Here is a 19340-nt window from a genome sequence, read left to right as displayed (position 1 = left end):
GTAATGTCGAATTATAATTACCCTTTGACTCCTATAAAGTAATCCTCTTTAAAAAGAATCCTCTCTAGAGAGAATCCTCAATTCTAAAATAAATCTTAATCTCGCATAAAAGAAAAGTGTGGAGTACTTGGGGAAAAAAGAATACAATCGACGTCACTCTACAACCATGGACACCCAAATAACTTGGTTAAGGCTTGGACAAATGAATATCGTGGAAGGAAATCTTTTAGCTGTTGAAACCATTAAAAGATGATCAAACATTGTCATTTCTGTTTTGGGTGACTCCTCTCATAGTGCCTTGCGCAAGAATTGTCATTATAAGACTACTAAGGAAACCGAGAAAAAGGAAAGGAAGAACGAAATGAGTTTTTGTATTTGTGCATTGGTTGTATGTATGTGTATGTCATGGGTAGTAACCACCTTTTAAGTGTCATACAATGATTCTTGGTGTAAAAGGGTCGTCAAATGTGGTCCGACATGGTCGAATAGTAAAAAAAATAAACTAACCAAATGTGTCATATTAACCTTTTATGATTAGGATAATGACGTAAGTGTTAACGGCTGATAATTTTAGTGACTATTTTACAACATTTTTGAAACATGATGAAAAAAGAAACTTATTCATTTACTTCAGTTTGCACAAAAGCTGAAAGAAAATGTCATTTAATCATAACCAAAAGAAATTATCGATTGAATGATTAGAAAAAACCAATTGACAAATGTTTGCGATTAAATTGAAAACGTTTACCAAAATAGACTCGCACTGAAAGTTTAGATTGACTACTTTACCCTGTTTTCTAAAAGCTTCCGATAAACAGGTGGGCATCAAAACATAAGAATCGTGTTGTTTACGCAGATAAATGTTGGAATTATCTGAAGTTAAATTTAACAAGTTACTTAAACATTAGTACACATGACATACAATGGCGAGACCATGACTGCATCCATCCATCCATCAGTTCACAGCCTAGCCAAGGCATAGCAGCATGTCCAGAAACCAAAAGTTCAAAAAGCGTTCTTTTTCTTCTTTTTTTGCCTGAAATGATTTGATCCTCTGCATGAATGAAATAAAACATACATGGAAATGCACTATCTCCATGAACCACCTAGTCTAATCACCTCTTCTCCACTGCTGTCCCTGTTTGCTGCCCTTTCATAGCCACCATCTCCCTTCGTATCACCGTAAAGATCCTTCAGCTTTGCTAAATTGCTGGATGCCTTGCTTGCCTCCTTGTGTGGTGGTTCATAATGACTGTTTCCACCTTTCTCACTCTGACTTCTGCTTCTGTTTCCGCTCAAACTAGGACTTCGGCTTCTGCTCCTGTAACGCCTACTGTCATCAATGTCCCTTTTATCCATGTACCTTGATCTTCGATCATAATCATGTCTTCGTTCCCTCTCCCTTTCTCTATTGTGATCACGGTCATGATCTCGGTCCCTGCTTCTGTCTCGTTGCCTATCATGGTCATGATCCCGGTCTCGGTCTCTGCCCCTCTCCCTTTCCCTATCCCTATCTGTTTTGCGATTCCAGTCCCCATCCTTGTCAGAATATTCTCTATCACGGCTTTGGCTGCGACGGTGGCTGGGAGATCTTACATCGTCACCATTGGACCTTTCATAAGGAGGTGGAGGTAGAGTGCGACGCACAGGAGAAGAGTCCCTGGTTGATGCCCGATGCGGTGCTCGCTGACCAAAAGAGACTGAAAGTGCAGCTTTTACAGAAGGTGGGCGGCGAGCGGTGTCATCAGATCCATGAAGACTATTATCCCCAGTTGAACCAGATGTTTTAGTGGGCAGCTTCATCTTCTCAAGATGGGATACAACCTGACGCAAAACAGGAACAGGGATTCGGGGGAAAAGAGTATCGAAGTAGTACTGCAACAAGAAAATCAGCATCAATTTTTTCCCCACAATGAAAACAAACAAAATTAAGAAAAACATGGCAAGTCCAAAAGAAGTCTAGAAACAATCGACATATTTTGTTCATCTTTGGCATAAAAATCAAGACAAAATGACCAAAAGGAAGTCAAACGAATAAATGTTCCATTCAACTCAACCAAGGAAAAACTCTAAGAATACTGAGCTTACAATAGTACACTAAAATAGTACACTAAATGATAACTTTCTGTTAAGTATCAGGCCCTATACAGAAGAAAGTTATAGGCTGCGCTTCAAGTTCCAATCCAGAAAGAGTCAAAGAAGCATGCATTCGGCCTGGCATTGCCACTGCAAACCAATGAAATGCATTGAAAATAAAAACTGTAAAAGACAAGAAAGAAACAGATAGAAGGATACACTGAAGGACAGACTGAGAAATAGTACCTTATTCGAACATACAAAAGCAGCAAGCAAAAATTGGGTTGTCCAGAAATTCTTTGTCAAACAAGAATGCAAATAGCATCAAGGTTATCTTGCATTTACGTTCTTCATTACAGGATCAAGCCAGAAATGCTAATTAGATTAATTATCTTCTGCACTGTTGCTCTTCAAAGAATTTCTTCAAATATCAACCCAAATTTCTTCTATGACTGTTCTTTTTTTTTAATAAGGTGGGGCCTCGTTAAAACCCCCCTTCATAATTAATGTTAAAACGAGATTTAACGTCGTCTTCTACAACTGTTAAATAGACTTCAAATGGTTTTTGCATAATATTTTGTACGTTTAACAGGGAATGCTACTTGTACTATGTCTTCAATTCCTACTCTTAGCTTTAGTAATAAGTTGACAACCAACACTCTCATAAATAAAATTCCATTTGTGCCACTAACAAACTGTTCAGACAAACTTTGATGTACTCATCCACATGAGATATGGATTACCTCAAATGTGCATCGTCTTAAGTAGGTATACTTAATAAAATTAGAATTAAGAGAAAAAATCATTTTATTATTCTTAAACCTGCAGATAGAAGGATAACATTAAATGCAATATCTGGTTGGTTTATTACGGAGGATCTCAAACATAAGGTGTAGTACCTGTCCTTATGGGAAGATAAGTTAACATAAATTAGAAGCAGATTTTAATGAACCAACCCAGAACAACAATTCCTTTTTTGCACAATATGCATATAAAATTTAAATTGATCAATATCATTAAAAGGTGACATTCTCAATAAAACGTAGTTTGCATAACAAAGCATGGAGAATGTTCGCTCTAACCTGTCCAAGAAGCAAATCACGCACGTATATCCCCATGGTGGTCATTCGTCCACTAGACCCAGGAGAGAATTCCTGAAATAAGATACAAAAGTTGTGCTCAAAACATGAATAAACTTCCATATGCCAAAAAAATGGAGAGGGAAGGTAAACGTGATAAATTTTATATTTTTTTTAACCTTATATTTATTTTCATTAGAAAAGGACTAAAATGGAAACAAAGTTTTGCATGCTATTTTTTCTTTTTTGAAGATAAAGATTTGCATGCTAAAATCGAGGATTGGGGGAGTGGAATCAGCAAGAAAGAACAATATAATTTTAGCCAAGTGCTTGCAAAGTAAAGAATACAGAAGTTATGAGTTACCACACTGGATATGATGACAAACTAGAGAAGGTTTGGTTTGATATATCCATTCAAGCCCAAGCTTAACTGCGTTAACTAGTCAACCTATTCTTAGTTGCCACGGAAAAACGTATGAGTGTCGAGGTAATGGTCATCTATGAGATGAATATTTACTTGTATTTAAACATAAAACTGCTCATTAAACAAATTACAATACATGAAAATGAATAAAGGAAAATAGTACAGCCATACTACAATCAGCAATTCTAGAGCAAAATGGACATAAAGCCATTAATAGAGAAACTTAACATCAAATATCAAACATTACTATAGAAAGATATGATGGTTAGGGGAAAAACTAATGTCGTATTTGGGAACAAAAATTATGGGAGATAGAGATTTTCTAACCTGTACAAGAATAACAATATCCACAATGCATTCCATAAAAGTAAATGATATAGTATTTACACAGATTTTATCAAGCTACAAATTCAAGATAACACAACATTTAGCAGTAAACATCTAGTACCTCTTCATCTTTAATGTATGGTTCAAACCAAGTCCATAAAGTCTTCGGATCGGCAGCATACCTCAAGTAAAGGAATCCAATCTGCAACCATAGTTTTAAGTCATTAACTATATGGTTAATATCTAAAAGCATAATATCAACCATACACTACCATCCATATATATATCTAGCTAAAACCTTTAAAGAACTAGAAATTGAAAAGAATAAATCTGTAACAAGATGCAAGACAATAACATGAATTTTCATGAATAATTTCAAGATACCGGACAGCAAGGGATCTGATTTAGTGCAGTTAGGCAATTGTTAAACCATTGGAATAGTCCGCGCAATATGAGTGAATAGCTAGAATATGAGATAGTGGTGCATTGTTGCACAGAACCTTGAGTGAGAAAAACAGATAAATCAATAATATACAGAGTGAAAAGTATTAGAAATATAATCAAAGAAAAACATGAAAAATCAGCCTTCATTTATATTTTTGAGTGACAAACAGAGAGCGTGTGAGAGAATTTGCAAATCTACATCATGCCCAATCTTCAGTGTAGCAACAACGAAATATGGCTCCTATCCATGTCAACTATAAATCCATAGATATAGTAGATATACAGAGCAAACTGGAAGAACAATGATAACGAAGGGAAAAAATGGGACTCATCAAACCTTTGATATTGCAGGCATCTCATAAGCATACAAAGGTACTATTATATGGGATGGGGCAAACTCTCGGCAACTCAAAGAAACAATCATATCTCAACCTTTATTTGTAGCTATCTGCTAAGTAAAACAAAAATATTATAATGCATAGATATTTACTTTTACATAAATACAACAAAAATAAGAAAAGCTAGGTCAGACAGACCACTCTACCGAGCAAGGGCTTTTAACTTCTAAAATGTTCAAAAATACAAACATTGGTTATTACAATACAGTAATGAAGTCACGTTTAAACCCAATAAAGCTGAAATGACAGCTACATGTTCACAAGTGGATAACAAGCGTCAGTTTAACAAAAGTAGGAAAGCTAGGCCTCATTACATCAACAATCAAAATACATTAAGAAATGCAAAACAAATTTCTACGGGGCTGAAAAACAAATTGGAGAAGATAAACGGGAAATATTCAACTTACTGCTCTAATGTAAGGAGAATCAGAGTGCTTCAGTAGCCCGTGCATTTGCTTGACGGTAAGTTTCATGGTGAAAAACTTGTAAAGAAGGCAGAATGCAGTAGAAGGACCTCGACAGTTCCCAGTCATCCACGGTTCAACATGATCAACTTGATTATAGATTTCATCGATGACTTCATGGTAAGTCTTTAATCGGTAAAGCTCTTTGAAATAATCAGAGGATAGTATATTCATACAAAGCACCTTCTCCAACAATGAATCAATCGGCTTACCACACGTCTGTATCTCCATGACGATAACCCCACACTGTCAACACAAGAATACCCCCACACAAAATGTCTTAAATTCTAACCTTATTCCGCCCAAAAATAAAATTTTTGGGAAAGAAAACACACAGAAAACCAATCATGTTTATAATATTAGAAAAGAAAAACCCTCACTATTATTCCAGACACGAAAAACATACCTCCTAAAACTAAACCGAAAGGTAAAAATAATCGGGATTGTTGTATTTCCTTTCAAACATCGTAACGTAGAAGCATACCAATCGTTAATTAAACCTCAAAAATGATGATAAGCATAATCGACAAGCGAATCCTTACGAAGAAATTATTTTTAGTTAACAAAAAGGATATCAGCGGGCAGAATCGAATCAATCGAAATTCAATAAGGAAAGTAAGTGCAGCAGTAGATAGATTCAGGAGAATAAGATTCAAAAGAAAGGATGAAGGATTGAGAAACGTACCACTGAAAATCTTGAGAGTGACTATGAATTGGGAAAAGGGATGGGAGCAATTGAATGGAAGACGATAAGCAATAAACCCCAAGTCGAATTGATGAGATCTGTTTAGTTAAACCAACCTCTTCCTATGGAAACCAAACCATGATCTAAACTTTAGCCCTTTATATAAATTAAAATTTACACAATCCGTATATCAAATAATTTTCTATAATAATTATAGACTAAATAGCACAAAATTATATATATATTATATTGAATATAACTTTAAATCTTAATTTTGAATATCTTCTGTTTTCCCTTATATAATAGGATTAATTTAAATCCTAATTTAGGCATTTTATGCATGATTTTAAAAAATTTACTTTACTGTTAAACTAAGATCTCATTAACAAATTTTGATTTAAAATAAAGGAAACCTTTATAATTGCCTAGCATGAGTCCTTTTTCAAAAATAATTTCACATTATATTTTATAAATAACATAATAACAATAACATAATTTTTTGAGTTTCTTGTTGTATATATTAAACTTATACAGGAGTGATCGAAGGTGTTGGTGTAACCAAATTCACCTGAACTAATAAGCAGGTCTGATTTTATGTTAAGAGACAAATTTATAAAATTTTAAGTTAAATATACTTATAAATTTTAGAGAACGAAAACATGTTTTCAATAAAAAAATATAAAGGAAAAATCTAAAATATAAATGAATTTAAATTTTTTAGAGGGGGCGATCACCCCTACCCGTCTTTCCTTAATCCATCCCTGCTAATTAAAATCTAAAATTATTATTGGCATGTGTAACAGGTTTTGGAGTGATAGAAGCTTGTTTACTAGTTGGTATCTTTTATCCAAATTAAAATCATAATGTGTTCGTTATTTTTTTTCAATTAATAATAACCATTAATTTTATTAAATAAAAAGGTTAAAAAAATAAACTAATTATGTAAGTCGATTTTTTTTCTAAAACTACTGAAATAAACAAACCAACAACATAATTTTTTTTAAAAAAAACAAGAAAATAAATACATATAATAATTAATCAACAAACTGATATCCCCATAATTCAACCACAATCTAACTTCAATTATTAAAAGTTTTTTTTCCTTCGAGTAACGGCAGTAATTACCAGAACCATATGAAAACACAAGTCTCATAGTGCAACAGATTAAAATAAATAGCGATCGATGGATCACCGCAGCATATATATATATTTGAGTCTGGTTAAGAAGGGAAGGCTTCAATTATGGATAGAAAAGAAGGGATGTTGATGATATTGTAACGGGGGAAACCTCCTAGTTTCAGTAGCTTCCTCCATTCATCTTTGCTTCTTTCCTTCCCGCTTGGAGAAATAACCAGCATCTTTAAATCATACCTATGTGCTTCGACGTCGGAAAGGCTTTCGCTTTCCGGTCGAAGAACCGCTTCCACTATGATCAACTTCCCCTTTTTCTCCTGTAAAGCTTTCCTGCAATTATTCAGGATTTCCGCACATTTCTCGTCGCTCCAGTTGTGCAATATCCACTACATCGATTTAATGTTAAAATCCAGTTTATATATTATCAATGTATCAAATAATTAATCCGTAACATACATACATACATACCTTGAGAAATATTGCATCAGCGTCAACGGGAATAGTGTCGAACATGTTGCCTTCGACATGGCTAACATTGGGGTACTTGGGTGCACTAGCCACTACATGGGGAGCGTCAACGGGAATAGTGTCGAACATGTTGCCTTCGACATGGCTAACATTGGGGTACTTGGGTGCACTAGCCACTACATGGGGAAGATCAAAGTTAAAACCTTTAATATGAGGATGTGCCTCGACGATCTCGACCACTGCAGCCCCCGATCCTCCTCCGACATCAACGATTGTTCCGACATTATTGAATCCATCTTTGTAACACTTAAGAACCGATTTCATAACTACCCTAGTGTTGCAAACCATTGCTTCGTCAAATACAGTTTTGAATTCATGGTTTCTTGATTGGAACTCATACAAAGTTGAGCCATTGGCTCTTGAAAATCCACACGCTCCGCCTTCGGCTATGCTTGTACCCAGGCAATTCCAGGCGGCCATGGCGCATGGATGCGTAGCGAGAAGCAATGTAGGCACCAGGCTTTCCGATTTATTATCGGTAAGAAGCCATTTCGAGGAATCGGTGAGACCGTACATCGTCTCTCCACTTTCTTTATCGACCATAGCACTGAAAACCTTCCTGCAAGAAAGAAATCTCATTACACGAGAAAGACGGTCCATGTCGAGGTTCGGAAACGGGAGGCGAGCAGCAATTTGAGACAGAGTCATCGGATAGTTGTCGCCACGGGGATGCGAGTTTAGTGCGTCTGCGACGCCAAGCTCAACGACACACTTGAGAGCCATGCTTTCGACGAAGCTATCCATGATATGAAGTATTTCAGCTTGCCCTTGCGGCGTAGCCTCTTCACCATGATCGACACAACCATTCGTCCCCTTAGCCATGACTTAACTTTTAGTTTGGAATTGCTTGCAAATGCCCTGATCTTCACCTCATTATATAGATATAAAGCGATCAGGCAATTGCTTGATTAAATTATACTAAGCGGTGGAGTTGGTGGTAGAGATGGACCGAGAAATTGATGAATGGTCGCTTATCCAAAAATTATAAATTTTTATATAATTTAGATATTTTTATATATTTTATTAATAATCTATTTTTTAAAAAAAATTATAATTTTTTCTAATATAAAATCTTACCTTCATCTTAATTAATGACCTCTGTTTCAGGAACTTTATCCTACAAAATCACCTGAGCACATGAGAAAACAGATCATAGAGTTGAAAACGCCATGATCAACTCCTATTAACACGTTTTTACTTAGATTGCATTGCATGATTAACACGTTTTTACTTAGATTGCATTGCATGATTATCTTTCTAAATTATTCCATTTGCAATATAATAACGAGTGTGCTCTCTTTTTTTCAAAATACTATTTTGTAATATAATAATGGATTGTCGTATTGGCATTAGTGGATAGTGGTTAGATCATGCCTTAATAAAAGTTACCATTTACATAAATACGTTTAAAACATTACCAAATTTGATCAGAGCATACATACATAACGACTTTGTTTACATGTCAACTTATTTATTACATAATCAGACATACTATGTAATTTACTTCTGATATGATCTTCGAGTGGAGATATATTGTTCTACTGAGCTTATATTTGATCCTCTTGCTTTTCGGTACCTACGTGTAAAACGTTTACACGCTAAGTCATAGACTTAGTGAGACATAAAATATAATAACAATGCACCTCATATACATGTGAACATGTAATCTAATTATTCTATCATGTCACATATGATTCAGTATAGATAGTAATAACATAATAACATGTAATAATGCAAACACTTTTGATACCTTTGTAAGCCCATGTACATTACTGAGAACTTTAAGGTATTCGAGTACATTGAGATTGTGCACATATACTGTCACCACAGCTCGTATGGGATCCCACTAGGGGCATGTGAAATTTGTCCCGAAAGACCACTTATAACAAATATGTCCCGAAGGACCATGTAGAACCCTCGACTCTTAGCATTCCAACTATACCCTTAGCTCTCATATCATATAACATGGGCATTATTTTTATGCTTCATATATTCATGTATTCATGTCATTTCTCTTGTAATCACATATGTCTTTTCTTGTATCACATATCATATGAATCATATATCATTTATCAAATCATGTAAACACATATAACTTAGGCATGCATTGCAAATCAAATAATATTTTAGGAGTCACTTCTTACCATAGTAACTCCATCACTGGCTCATCGCAAGCCAATGTGTTGAAAACATTTTGATGTTTTGATATAAAAATTTACATATAAATGAATTTTAAGATTTTACAAATCATTTTCAAAGTATTTTCGATTCAATTATTTGAATATCAAAATATTACTCCAAGTTTTTCAAAGTTCAATTTCAATCCTTACTAAAGTGTAAAATTGTGTTTTATACTTAAAATATTTTTGAAACAAAGTATTTCGAACCAAAAACGAGCCAAAAATCAATTTTACAGAGTGATGTACCGTTGCACTCATTTGATGCATCGATGCACACCCATTTCGAATGCATTTTGTGTACCGATGCACAAGCCATGCATCGATGCACTCCTGAATATTTTGAACATTGAATTGTATTTTGTGTATCGATGCACAGACCATGTATCGATGCACTCCAGGCTTGTTTAAAACATCGAATGTAATTAGTGAATCGATGTACCCCTAGTGTACCGATGCACTAAGTCTTCCAACGGTCGAAATATTTGAATTTTAAACATAGTGTACCGATGCACCTTGGCTACGCATCGATGCACCATACGCTCCCAACTATTTTATTAATTATTTTCACACACTAACGGCTCTATTGACTCCACTAATGATCCCCAACATTCAAAAGTGATCCAAGGAGTATTTAAACAAGCTTAGGAGTCATTGATCAACAACAATTAAGAAGAGAATAGAGAGAAACAAAGAGAAAACATCAAACCTCAAGTTTAAACACTTCAAGCCTGTTTTTCATTCAATATTCATTTTGCTTTCAAGAACACTATTTGTGCTCTATTGTATTTATCTTTGAGTGTTCTTTCTTTGTTCTAGAATTGTGCAAACAATCTACCTTGTGAGGTTTTTCTTGTAAGTTTGCAAATTTGTGTATTTCTCTTTGGGAGAGAGTGTGCTCAAGAATTTGGGGTAAAATTCTTGAGGGAGTTGTAAGGTTACTCTTTGTCCTCAAAAGAAAGAATAAATTAGTGAATTTGTTGGAAAATCCTTAGTGTGTATAGCTAAGGTAGTGGACGTAGACTTTGATTAAGAAAGTCGAACCACTCTAAATCACTGTGCAAATATTTTCAATTTTTTGCAAAAGCTTCCACCAAAATTTTTATTGCCAATTCACCTCCTCTTGGCTGATTCGTCTATCAATTAAGTCAACAAATTGGTATCAAAGTCTCACTCATTTGAAGGTTTAATCGCCTCTTGAGTCGATTCGGGAAGAGTTATATCGATAATCAAGTCATCAATGACCTCCACTTCAAACTTCGATGTTGGTCTTGATTCAATGCCCGTCAACAAGCCTCCTTTCTTCAATGAAGCTAATTATGTTTATTGGAATAGTAGAATGAGGTACTTCATTCAAGCAAGTGTCATGGGAGCATGGAATATCATAGAAGATGGATACATCATTCCTTTCACTCATTCGAGAATGTGGAGTGAAGTAGAGACAATAATGTTCCAGATCAACTCAAAGGCTATCCATATCATATTTTGTGCTCTTGGACCGGATGAATACGGGAGATTTTCATCTTGTACAACCACCAAGGAGAGATGGGATAAACTACAAGGCACTCATGAAGGCACAAACGAGGTAAAAGAATCTAAAATTGGTCTCCTAACTCATAGCTATGAAAAATTCAGGATGAAACCAAATGAAGATATCAAAGCTGTAACACCCCCAACCCATACCCGACCCGGATATGAGTCAGAGATATTACATTGACTTTAAAACACAACTCTTAATAAATAATAGAAAAATATTTGATCTTATATTAAGAAAATACAATAATATACATACTGTAATATAAGTTTACCAAAATATTCAGAGCATACACAACTTAACCCTTTAATTACATGCCAACTGCTATTTACATAACAAAATGACCTACTGATTAAGTTGCTTCTGATCTGATGGTTGCAGGAGTAATACTGTCAAGCTGCTTCACCTGTCTCGTCTAATTCCTCGGATCCTACGTGTGAAACACTCACACGCTAAGTCATCGACTTAGTGAGGCAATAATAATAAAGCACATGTAATGAAGATATCATGATCATATGAGATGAGATGCAAACATGTACTTAATCCATGTAATATACATCATTCATATCCATACCTGTAAGCGTATGACTGTAACATTCATGAATCTGTATTAATAAGTTTACTGGCCCATGATAGAATATTGAGAACCTAAGGTATCTGAGTAATGTGAGGTTGTGCACTATGTTGTCACCACAGCTCGTATAAATGCACCGAAGTGCCCCGTAGAATTGCACCGTAGTGCCATATAATGATGTCCATAAGGACCACGTAGAATTCCTTAAGAATCATATACATATACTATGGATCAAGTATGTGTCTTTCAAGACTTCACACAGGTTCCAAAGAATATACATATGTCCTAAAGAACCGAATAGAATTGCACCGTAGTGCCATATAATAATGTCCATAAGGACCACATAGAATTCCTTAAGAATCATATACATATACTAGGGATCAAGTATGTGTCTTTCAAGACTTCACACAGGTTCCAAAGAATATACATATGTCCTAAAGAACCGAACAGACCCTCTACTCTTGGCATGCCAACTATACCTATAGTTCTCATCTACATAACATGGGCTTTTACATTTCACGTAGTCTATATCACGTAGTCATATTATTTCCATACCTTTATCACATAGCTCATATAACTTTTTCTGCATATTCATGTCATGCAATACATATCATATGAATTCATGTCATGTAATACATTTAATATAAATTCATGTAATGTATCATAATATGGAATGTGATCATATGTCAAAATATGGAATCTAGACTTATCACAAGTCTAGAACTGAATATAATACTATATTCATGCTATGCATATGCACTCACCTATATTTCTTTGCCTTTTCCTCGATCGATTCTACTTGTAGATTGTTCCCGAACTCGAGTAGGCTCGGTATCTACATAAACATAATTTTCAAGATGATCATCAGATGTCTATGTCTTGAAATTAAGCTTTAATAGCCTACTAATTAAGGAATTTATAGCTGAGTCTTTCTTCCTTTTCTTTCATTTTTTTTTCTCATGGGGGAATCGGTTCCCCCCTGGGGGTATCGATTCCCCACAAGCATTCTGGAATTTCATATACGATGAGGGGGTATCGGTTCCCCCATGGGGGTATCGATTCCCCTCTAGCATTCTGGAAATCATGTTCGTTGAAGGGGTATCGGTTCCCCTTGAATGGGTACCGATTCCCCTAGCCCGAAAATCCTAATTTGAGCTCGGAAATCATCCCATTTCAGCTCAAACATACATATTTCACTTTCTTTACTACTCTTAGCTCTCATACACTTACTTAAACTAATTATTATCCATTCAATACCTCTAAAACTAAGAAAACTACTCATCCATATAGAATTGAAGAATCTTACTCCAATTTCAACTTGTTCTAATTTCAATTCTATTACTTCATACTTCTTAATTAGCTTATTGACAAGTCAAAAATCTGATTCAAACATCAAAAACTCATCCATATCAAAATTTCATCTAAAAACTCATTTTCCAAATCTATCTCTAAAACACTTATCTTGTTGTTTTAATGTCATATAAGCTTTCCTTTAGCTTATATAACATCCGAACTTTCATTTCCAATCTTAAAAATCAAAGAAACTACCAAGGTTCAGATTCTTACCTTTACTTGCAAGCTCCACGTTGAGAGAAGGAAGAGAAGAAAATAAGGAAGAAGGAAGAAGAAATGGGAGGGTTCTGGAACCAAATTTCACACGTGGGTTCTCATATAACCCCATAACATTTTATTCTAATTAAAATTCCTTACAAATGACCATTTGGTCCTTACCTCCATCTCATATTTACTAACCATACTTTTTAAACTATATAATTATTCTACTTTAATCCCCAAATGTTGAAACTTTGCTAATTAATCACTCACCCGACATGGAGGATGTTACAAAAGCTATGACGGATAGATTTTCAACGATTGTCAATGGTCTTAAATCATATGGAGAGATCATTCCAAACGAGAAGCTCATAAGAAAGTTAGTTTACTCTCTTTCAAAAACTTGGCAATCAAAGAAGACGACAATCATCGAGGCCAATAACTTAAAATCTTTAACTCTCGAAGAGTTAATTGGTTCACTCCTCACTCATGAAATGATGCTTCAAGATGAGGTAGACCTCGAGAATATTAACGAACCAAAGAAGGAGATGGAGAAAAAGAAGAACGTGGGAGTTGCTCTCAAATCCACAAAAGATGAGAGTGATTCAGATGACAATGACGATGACGAGAAAATGGCATTATTTGCCAAACGGTTCAGAAAATTGATGAAGCCCAACCGAGGAAGAAAATTCAAACGAAACGAAGGCTTCAAAAATAAACCGAATGAGAAAGACCATATTATTTGCTACGAGTGCAAAAAGTCGGGTCATGTCAAATACGATTACCTGCAATTAAAGAAAAATGGTCAATCCAAGAAAAAGTACAAGGCTCACGTGGCTATATGGAGCGATGATGAAGGTTTCGATGAAGATGAACAAGAAGTAGCAAACTTGTGCTTGATGGTCATCGGAGAAAACTCTCAGGTAATCTCTTACTCATCTAATTTTGAGGATTATTCTTTTGATGAGTTAGTAGAATAATATACTGAGTTGACTTCGGATTATGAGAAATTATTTTTAAAATACAAAAATGATATTTCAAAAATGAAAATAATCTCATAACCAAGACCAACAATGATCTTGAAAGTAAGATCAAAGAATTGTAAATCAAATTAGATGAATTTGAAAAGAAAAATATTGATTTGCATAACTTAATTTCAAGAGTAAATGATGATCATCAAAAGAAAATTGATGATCTTAAAACTTCTTTTGATAAAGTTGGAACAAAACGTTTTGAAAATAGAGAAAGTTCAAAATCCAACTTTGTTAGAAAAGATTTTAAAAACTACAATCATAGAGGTCCCCAAAGAACCTCTAATGGAAAATCGTTAGAAGTATATGGGTTCGTAAAGAACTTATTACTACTAAAGATAAGGATATCCTACACAAATGGATACCCAATGGAACTAGAATTTTGGAGACTAATGAATATGGACCCAAAAGAAATTGGGTACCAAAAATAAAAAATTAATCTATGTTTGTAGGGAAAGGAGCATTGCTACAAGGCACGAGAAACAAGTTCAAACTCATGGTACCTTGATAGAGGATGCTCAAGACATATGACCGGAGACAAAAACCGGTTCATCGAGCTTAACGACAAAAATGAAGGAGAAGTAACTTTTGGTGATAATTAAAAAGGTCACATTGAAGGTATAGGTACTATAGGTAATACATCTTCCATATAAATTCAAAATGTTTTATATGTGAATGGGTTAAAGCATAATCTATTGAGTATTAGTCAATTTTGCGATAAGGGATTCAATATCATGTTTGAAACTAATGGTTGTAAGGTAATTGACATTGCATCTAATCAGATTATGCTTGTTGGTCATATAATAGGAAACATTTACATGGTGCATTTAGATTATATTAATATGACTAATTTATGCCTAGTTTTTAAGGATGAGCATGATAGTTGGTTATGGCATAGGAGTCTAGGAGATACAAGCATGAGTGTTTTACAAAGACTAATTCAAGGAGATTTAGTAAGAGGGTTGCCAAAGCTAAAATTTGATAAAGATAAAATCTGTGATGCTTGTGCTAAAGGAAAACATAGAAAAACTTCCTTTAAGTCCATTAATGATGTATCAACTACTAGAGTATTACAATTGATCAATATAGATCTTTTTGGGCCAATTAGGACTATTAGCTTGGGTGGAAAACAATATTGTTTTGTATTGGTATATGACTATTCTAGATATATTTGGGTTCTATTCTTAAGTACTAAAGATGAAGCATTAGAAAAATTCATCACGTTTTTAAAAGTCCAAAACGAAAAAGGTTACTCTATAACTAGTGTTAGGAGTGATCATGGCACTGAATTTGAAAATCTTGGATTTACTGAGTTTTGTAATTCTAATGGTATTAACCATAATTTTTCAGCACCTAGAACCCCTTAACAAAATGGAGTTGTTGAAAGGAAAAATCGAACTTTAGAAGAAATGGTTAGAATCATGCTTTGTGAAAATAATTTGCCAAAATATTTTTGGGCAAAAGCCACAAATACCGCTTGTTATGTTATTAATCGAGTAATGATTAGACCTATTTTAAAGAAAACTCCATATGAACTTTTCAAAAATAAAAAGCCTAACATTAGTTATTTTCATCTTTTTGGTTGTAAATGTTTTGTTTTAAACAACGGTAAAGAAAATCTTGGCAAATTTGATGCTAAAAATGATGAAGTAATTTTTATGGGTTATTCCTTAAATTCTAAAGCTTATCGAGTATTTAATAAAAGAACTTTTGTGGTAGAAGAGTCTATACATGTTGTTTTCGATGATAATCCCCTTCCGAGGAAGGATTCTTGTGTGAATGATGGTGCAGATATTGTAAACACAAATGATATTAGACATGAGGTTGGAGAACCATCATCAAAGGAAGAAACGAAAAATGAGGAAACTCATGATGTTCTCGAGAATCCAACCATTGAAGAAAGGGAAGTCGTTTACCCAAGAGAGTACAACTATATCAAGGATGGTGAAATTATAGGTGATCCATCCAAAGGGGTAACAACTCGATCTTCTCTTAGAAATATATGTAATTATGTTGCATTTATTTCATGCATAGATCCTAAGAATATTAAAGAAGCATTAAATGATGAGCATTGGATTATGGCTATGCAAGAAGAGTTAAATCAATTTGAGAGAAGTAAAGTATGAACATTAGTTGAAAGGCCTAGTAATAAATCTATTGTAGGTACTATATGGGTGTTTAGGAATAAGCTTGATGAAAGTGGTAATATAGTGAGGAACAAGGCTAGACTTTTTGCTCAATGCTATAGTTAAGAAGAGGGCATAGATTTTGATGAGACATACGCTCCCGTAACTAAGATGGAAGAAATTAGAATGTTATTAGCATTTGCATGTTTCAATGAATTTGAATTATATCAAATGGATGTTAAAAGTGCATTTTTAAATGGTTTTATAAAAGAATAAGTGTATGTGGAACAACCTCCTGGTTTTAAAGATTTAAAATTTTCAGATCATGTTTTCAAATTGACAAAAGCACTTTATGGTTTAAAACAAGCTCCTAGAGCTTGGTATGAAAGATTGTCAAATTGTTTTTAATCGAAAAAGGTTTTTCAAAAGGGAAGGTTGACACTACATTATTTTTAAAGAGAAAAGGTACAGATTTATTAGTAAATCAAATTTATGTTGATGATATAATATTTAGTTCTACTAATGATGTTCTTTGCCAAGAATTTTCTAAGCTAATGCAGAGTGAATTCGAGATGAGCATGATGGGGGAGCTCTCATATTTCTTGGGACTCCAAATCAAGCAAATAAAAGATGGCATATTCATCAATCAAGCTAAGTACGTCAAGGATATGCTCAAGAAGTTTGGACTGGAAAATGGGAAACCTCATGCCACTCCAATGAGTTATTCTATAAAGCTTGACAAAAATGAAGGAGGTAAATGTGTGGATGTTAAATTGTATAGGTCAATGATTGGCTCTTTGCTTTATCTAACCGCAAGTAGACTGAACATCATTTTTAGTGTTTGCTTATGTGTTAGATTTCAATCATGCCCTAAGGAATCCCATTTATTAGTTGTTAAGAGAATCTTTAGATACCTTAAGGACACTCCTAGTTTAGGACTTTGGTATCCTAGAGACTCTAGCTTTAGCTTGCATGCCTTATCTGATACGAATTACGGAGGATGAAAAATAGATAGGAAAAACAACTCCGGTGCTTGCCAATTCCTAGGAAATATGTTGATTTCATGGTTTTCAAAGAAACAAAATTATGTTGCATTATGTACCACTGAAGCGGAATACATTTCAGCGGGTAGTTGTTGTGCATAAGTTTTATGGATGAAACAACAACTTTTAGATTATGGAATTGAAGTAGGTACCATACCTATCAAGTGTGACAATACTAGTGTTATTTGTCTCACTAAAAATCCCATCCAACACTCTATAACTAAGCACATTGAAATTAGACATCATTTCATTAGAGATCATGTCGCTAAAGAAGATATAGTTCTAGAATATGTTGATACTTTGCATCAATTAGCGGATATTTTTACAAAACCTTTAGATAAAGAAAGATTTTGGACACTTACAAGAGAATTAGGTTTAATTAACCTATCTTCACTTAGTGTTTAAAATAACTTTAGCACTTTTAATTAGTTTTGGAAAATGCTTATAAAAATAATATTTTTGATTGCATTCTTTGCTATTAGTTAGGGGAGTTTATGATTCTTAGTGAAAATTAATTATATGTTTAAATAATGTTTAAGAATTTGCTTTGATTGATTGAACATAGTTAATTTTCAATATATGAGTTGTCAATACCACTAGAGCTAATTAATTTAGCATTTTAAATGTTTAAACATATTTTTGACATTTTTGTGCATAATGCATCAATACACTAGACAGTGCATCGATGCATCCCTTGAATGTGCATCGTTACACTATGAAGATGCACCGATGCATTCCTTGAATGTGCATCGATACACCCCAACCCGTACCCGACCCAGATACGAGTCTGAGATGTCACATTAACTTATTAAAACAATATTCTTACAAAATATCAAAACATTTGAACTTATATTAAGAAAATACAATAAATATTATTAAATTATGCTTCATTATAAAAATTTAAGGCAAAAACATATTTATGAACAGTACTATACTATATGAACAGTGCTACAGTGCACCGATGCACAAAAATTTCGAATATAAATTGTGTATCGATGCACCGCTACAGTAACTTTCGTAAAACGTACATAACACTTGTAAAAATTTAACCGTTCATTACTATGCATTTACATTTACATAAATACGTTTAAAACATTACAAAACTCGATCAGAACATAAATACTTAATTTACCTACTTTGTTTATATGTCAACCTATTTTCACATAATAAGACATACTATTTAATATACTTCTGATCTAACCTTCAAGTGGAGTTATGTTGTTTTGCTGAGCTTATTATGGATCTCTCTACTTTTTGGTACCTACGTGTAAAACACTTACACGCTAAGTCATCGACTTAGTGAGGCATAATAATAATAACAATGAAATATAATAATGATGTCATAATAAGATGAAATGTAATGAAAACATCTATGCAATCCATGTAAGCTGCATAACAATGTATCTTACCAATAATCTCATCAAATTAACCATCATGAATTCATATAATAAGTTCAATAGGTTCAATAGCCCATGATACAATACTGAAAACCCGAGGTATGTGAGTACTGTGAGGTTGTGCACTATGCTATCACCACAACTCGTTTAAGTTTGCATCGAAGTGCCATATAGAATTTGTCCCGAAGGGCCGCGTAAAAATTTGCACCGAAGTGCCGCGTAGAATTGCACCGTAGTGCCATATAAGATTGTCCATAAGGACCACATAGAAATTCTTTAAGAATCATATACATATACCAAGGATCAAGTAGGTGTCTCAAAAGACCTCATACATGTTCCAAAGAATAC

The 19340-nt window shown here is 34.1% G+C and overlaps 2 protein-coding genes across 7 annotated transcripts; both read right to left on the bottom strand.

The window, feature by feature from the left end:
• Window positions 1-1018: 1018 nt before the first annotated feature.
• LOC120189087 (pre-mRNA splicing factor SR-like 1) lies at window positions 1019-6033 on the bottom strand. 6 transcript variants are annotated; one of them, XR_005522467.1, is made up of 7 exons: window positions 5898-6032; window positions 5156-5458; window positions 4028-4108; window positions 3159-3230; window positions 2323-2373; window positions 2089-2226; window positions 1733-1875 (listed from the first exon to the last, which is right to left on the bottom strand). XR_005522467.1 is itself a non-coding variant. In XM_039192419.1 (5 exons), the coding sequence occupies exons 2-5, from the start codon at window positions 5441-5443 to the stop codon at window positions 1090-1092; spliced, it is 1227 nt and encodes a 408-aa protein (XP_039048350.1). In that variant the 5' UTR covers window positions 5444-5458; window positions 5898-6032. The 6 variants fall into 6 exon arrangements, 3 of the variants coding, with proteins under 3 accessions (XP_039048352.1, XP_039048353.1, XP_039048350.1); XR_005522468.1 differs by lacking the exon at window positions 2323-2373 and having other exon boundaries at window positions 5898-6031; XM_039192419.1 differs by lacking the exons at window positions 2089-2226; window positions 2323-2373 and having other exon boundaries at window positions 1090-1875.
• A 924-nt stretch (window positions 6034-6957) lies between these two features.
• On the bottom strand, window positions 6958-8381 carry LOC120189041 ((R,S)-reticuline 7-O-methyltransferase-like). The gene is made up of 2 exons (XM_039192381.1): window positions 7500-8381; window positions 6958-7417 (listed from the first exon to the last, which is right to left on the bottom strand). The coding sequence occupies exons 1-2, from the start codon at window positions 8379-8381 to the stop codon at window positions 7118-7120; spliced, it is 1182 nt and encodes a 393-aa protein (XP_039048312.1). The 3' UTR covers window positions 6958-7117.
• Between the last annotated feature and the right edge of the window lie 10959 nt (window positions 8382-19340).

Source organism: Hibiscus syriacus, unplaced genomic scaffold, assembly GCF_006381635.1.
Source record: "Hibiscus syriacus cultivar Baekdansim isolate YM2019G1 unplaced genomic scaffold, ASM638163v2 tig00116951_pilon, whole genome shotgun sequence".
Lineage (NCBI taxonomy): Eukaryota > Viridiplantae > Streptophyta > Magnoliopsida > Malvales > Malvaceae > Hibiscus > Hibiscus syriacus.
This window is presented reverse-complemented; position numbering and strand designations above follow the sequence as displayed.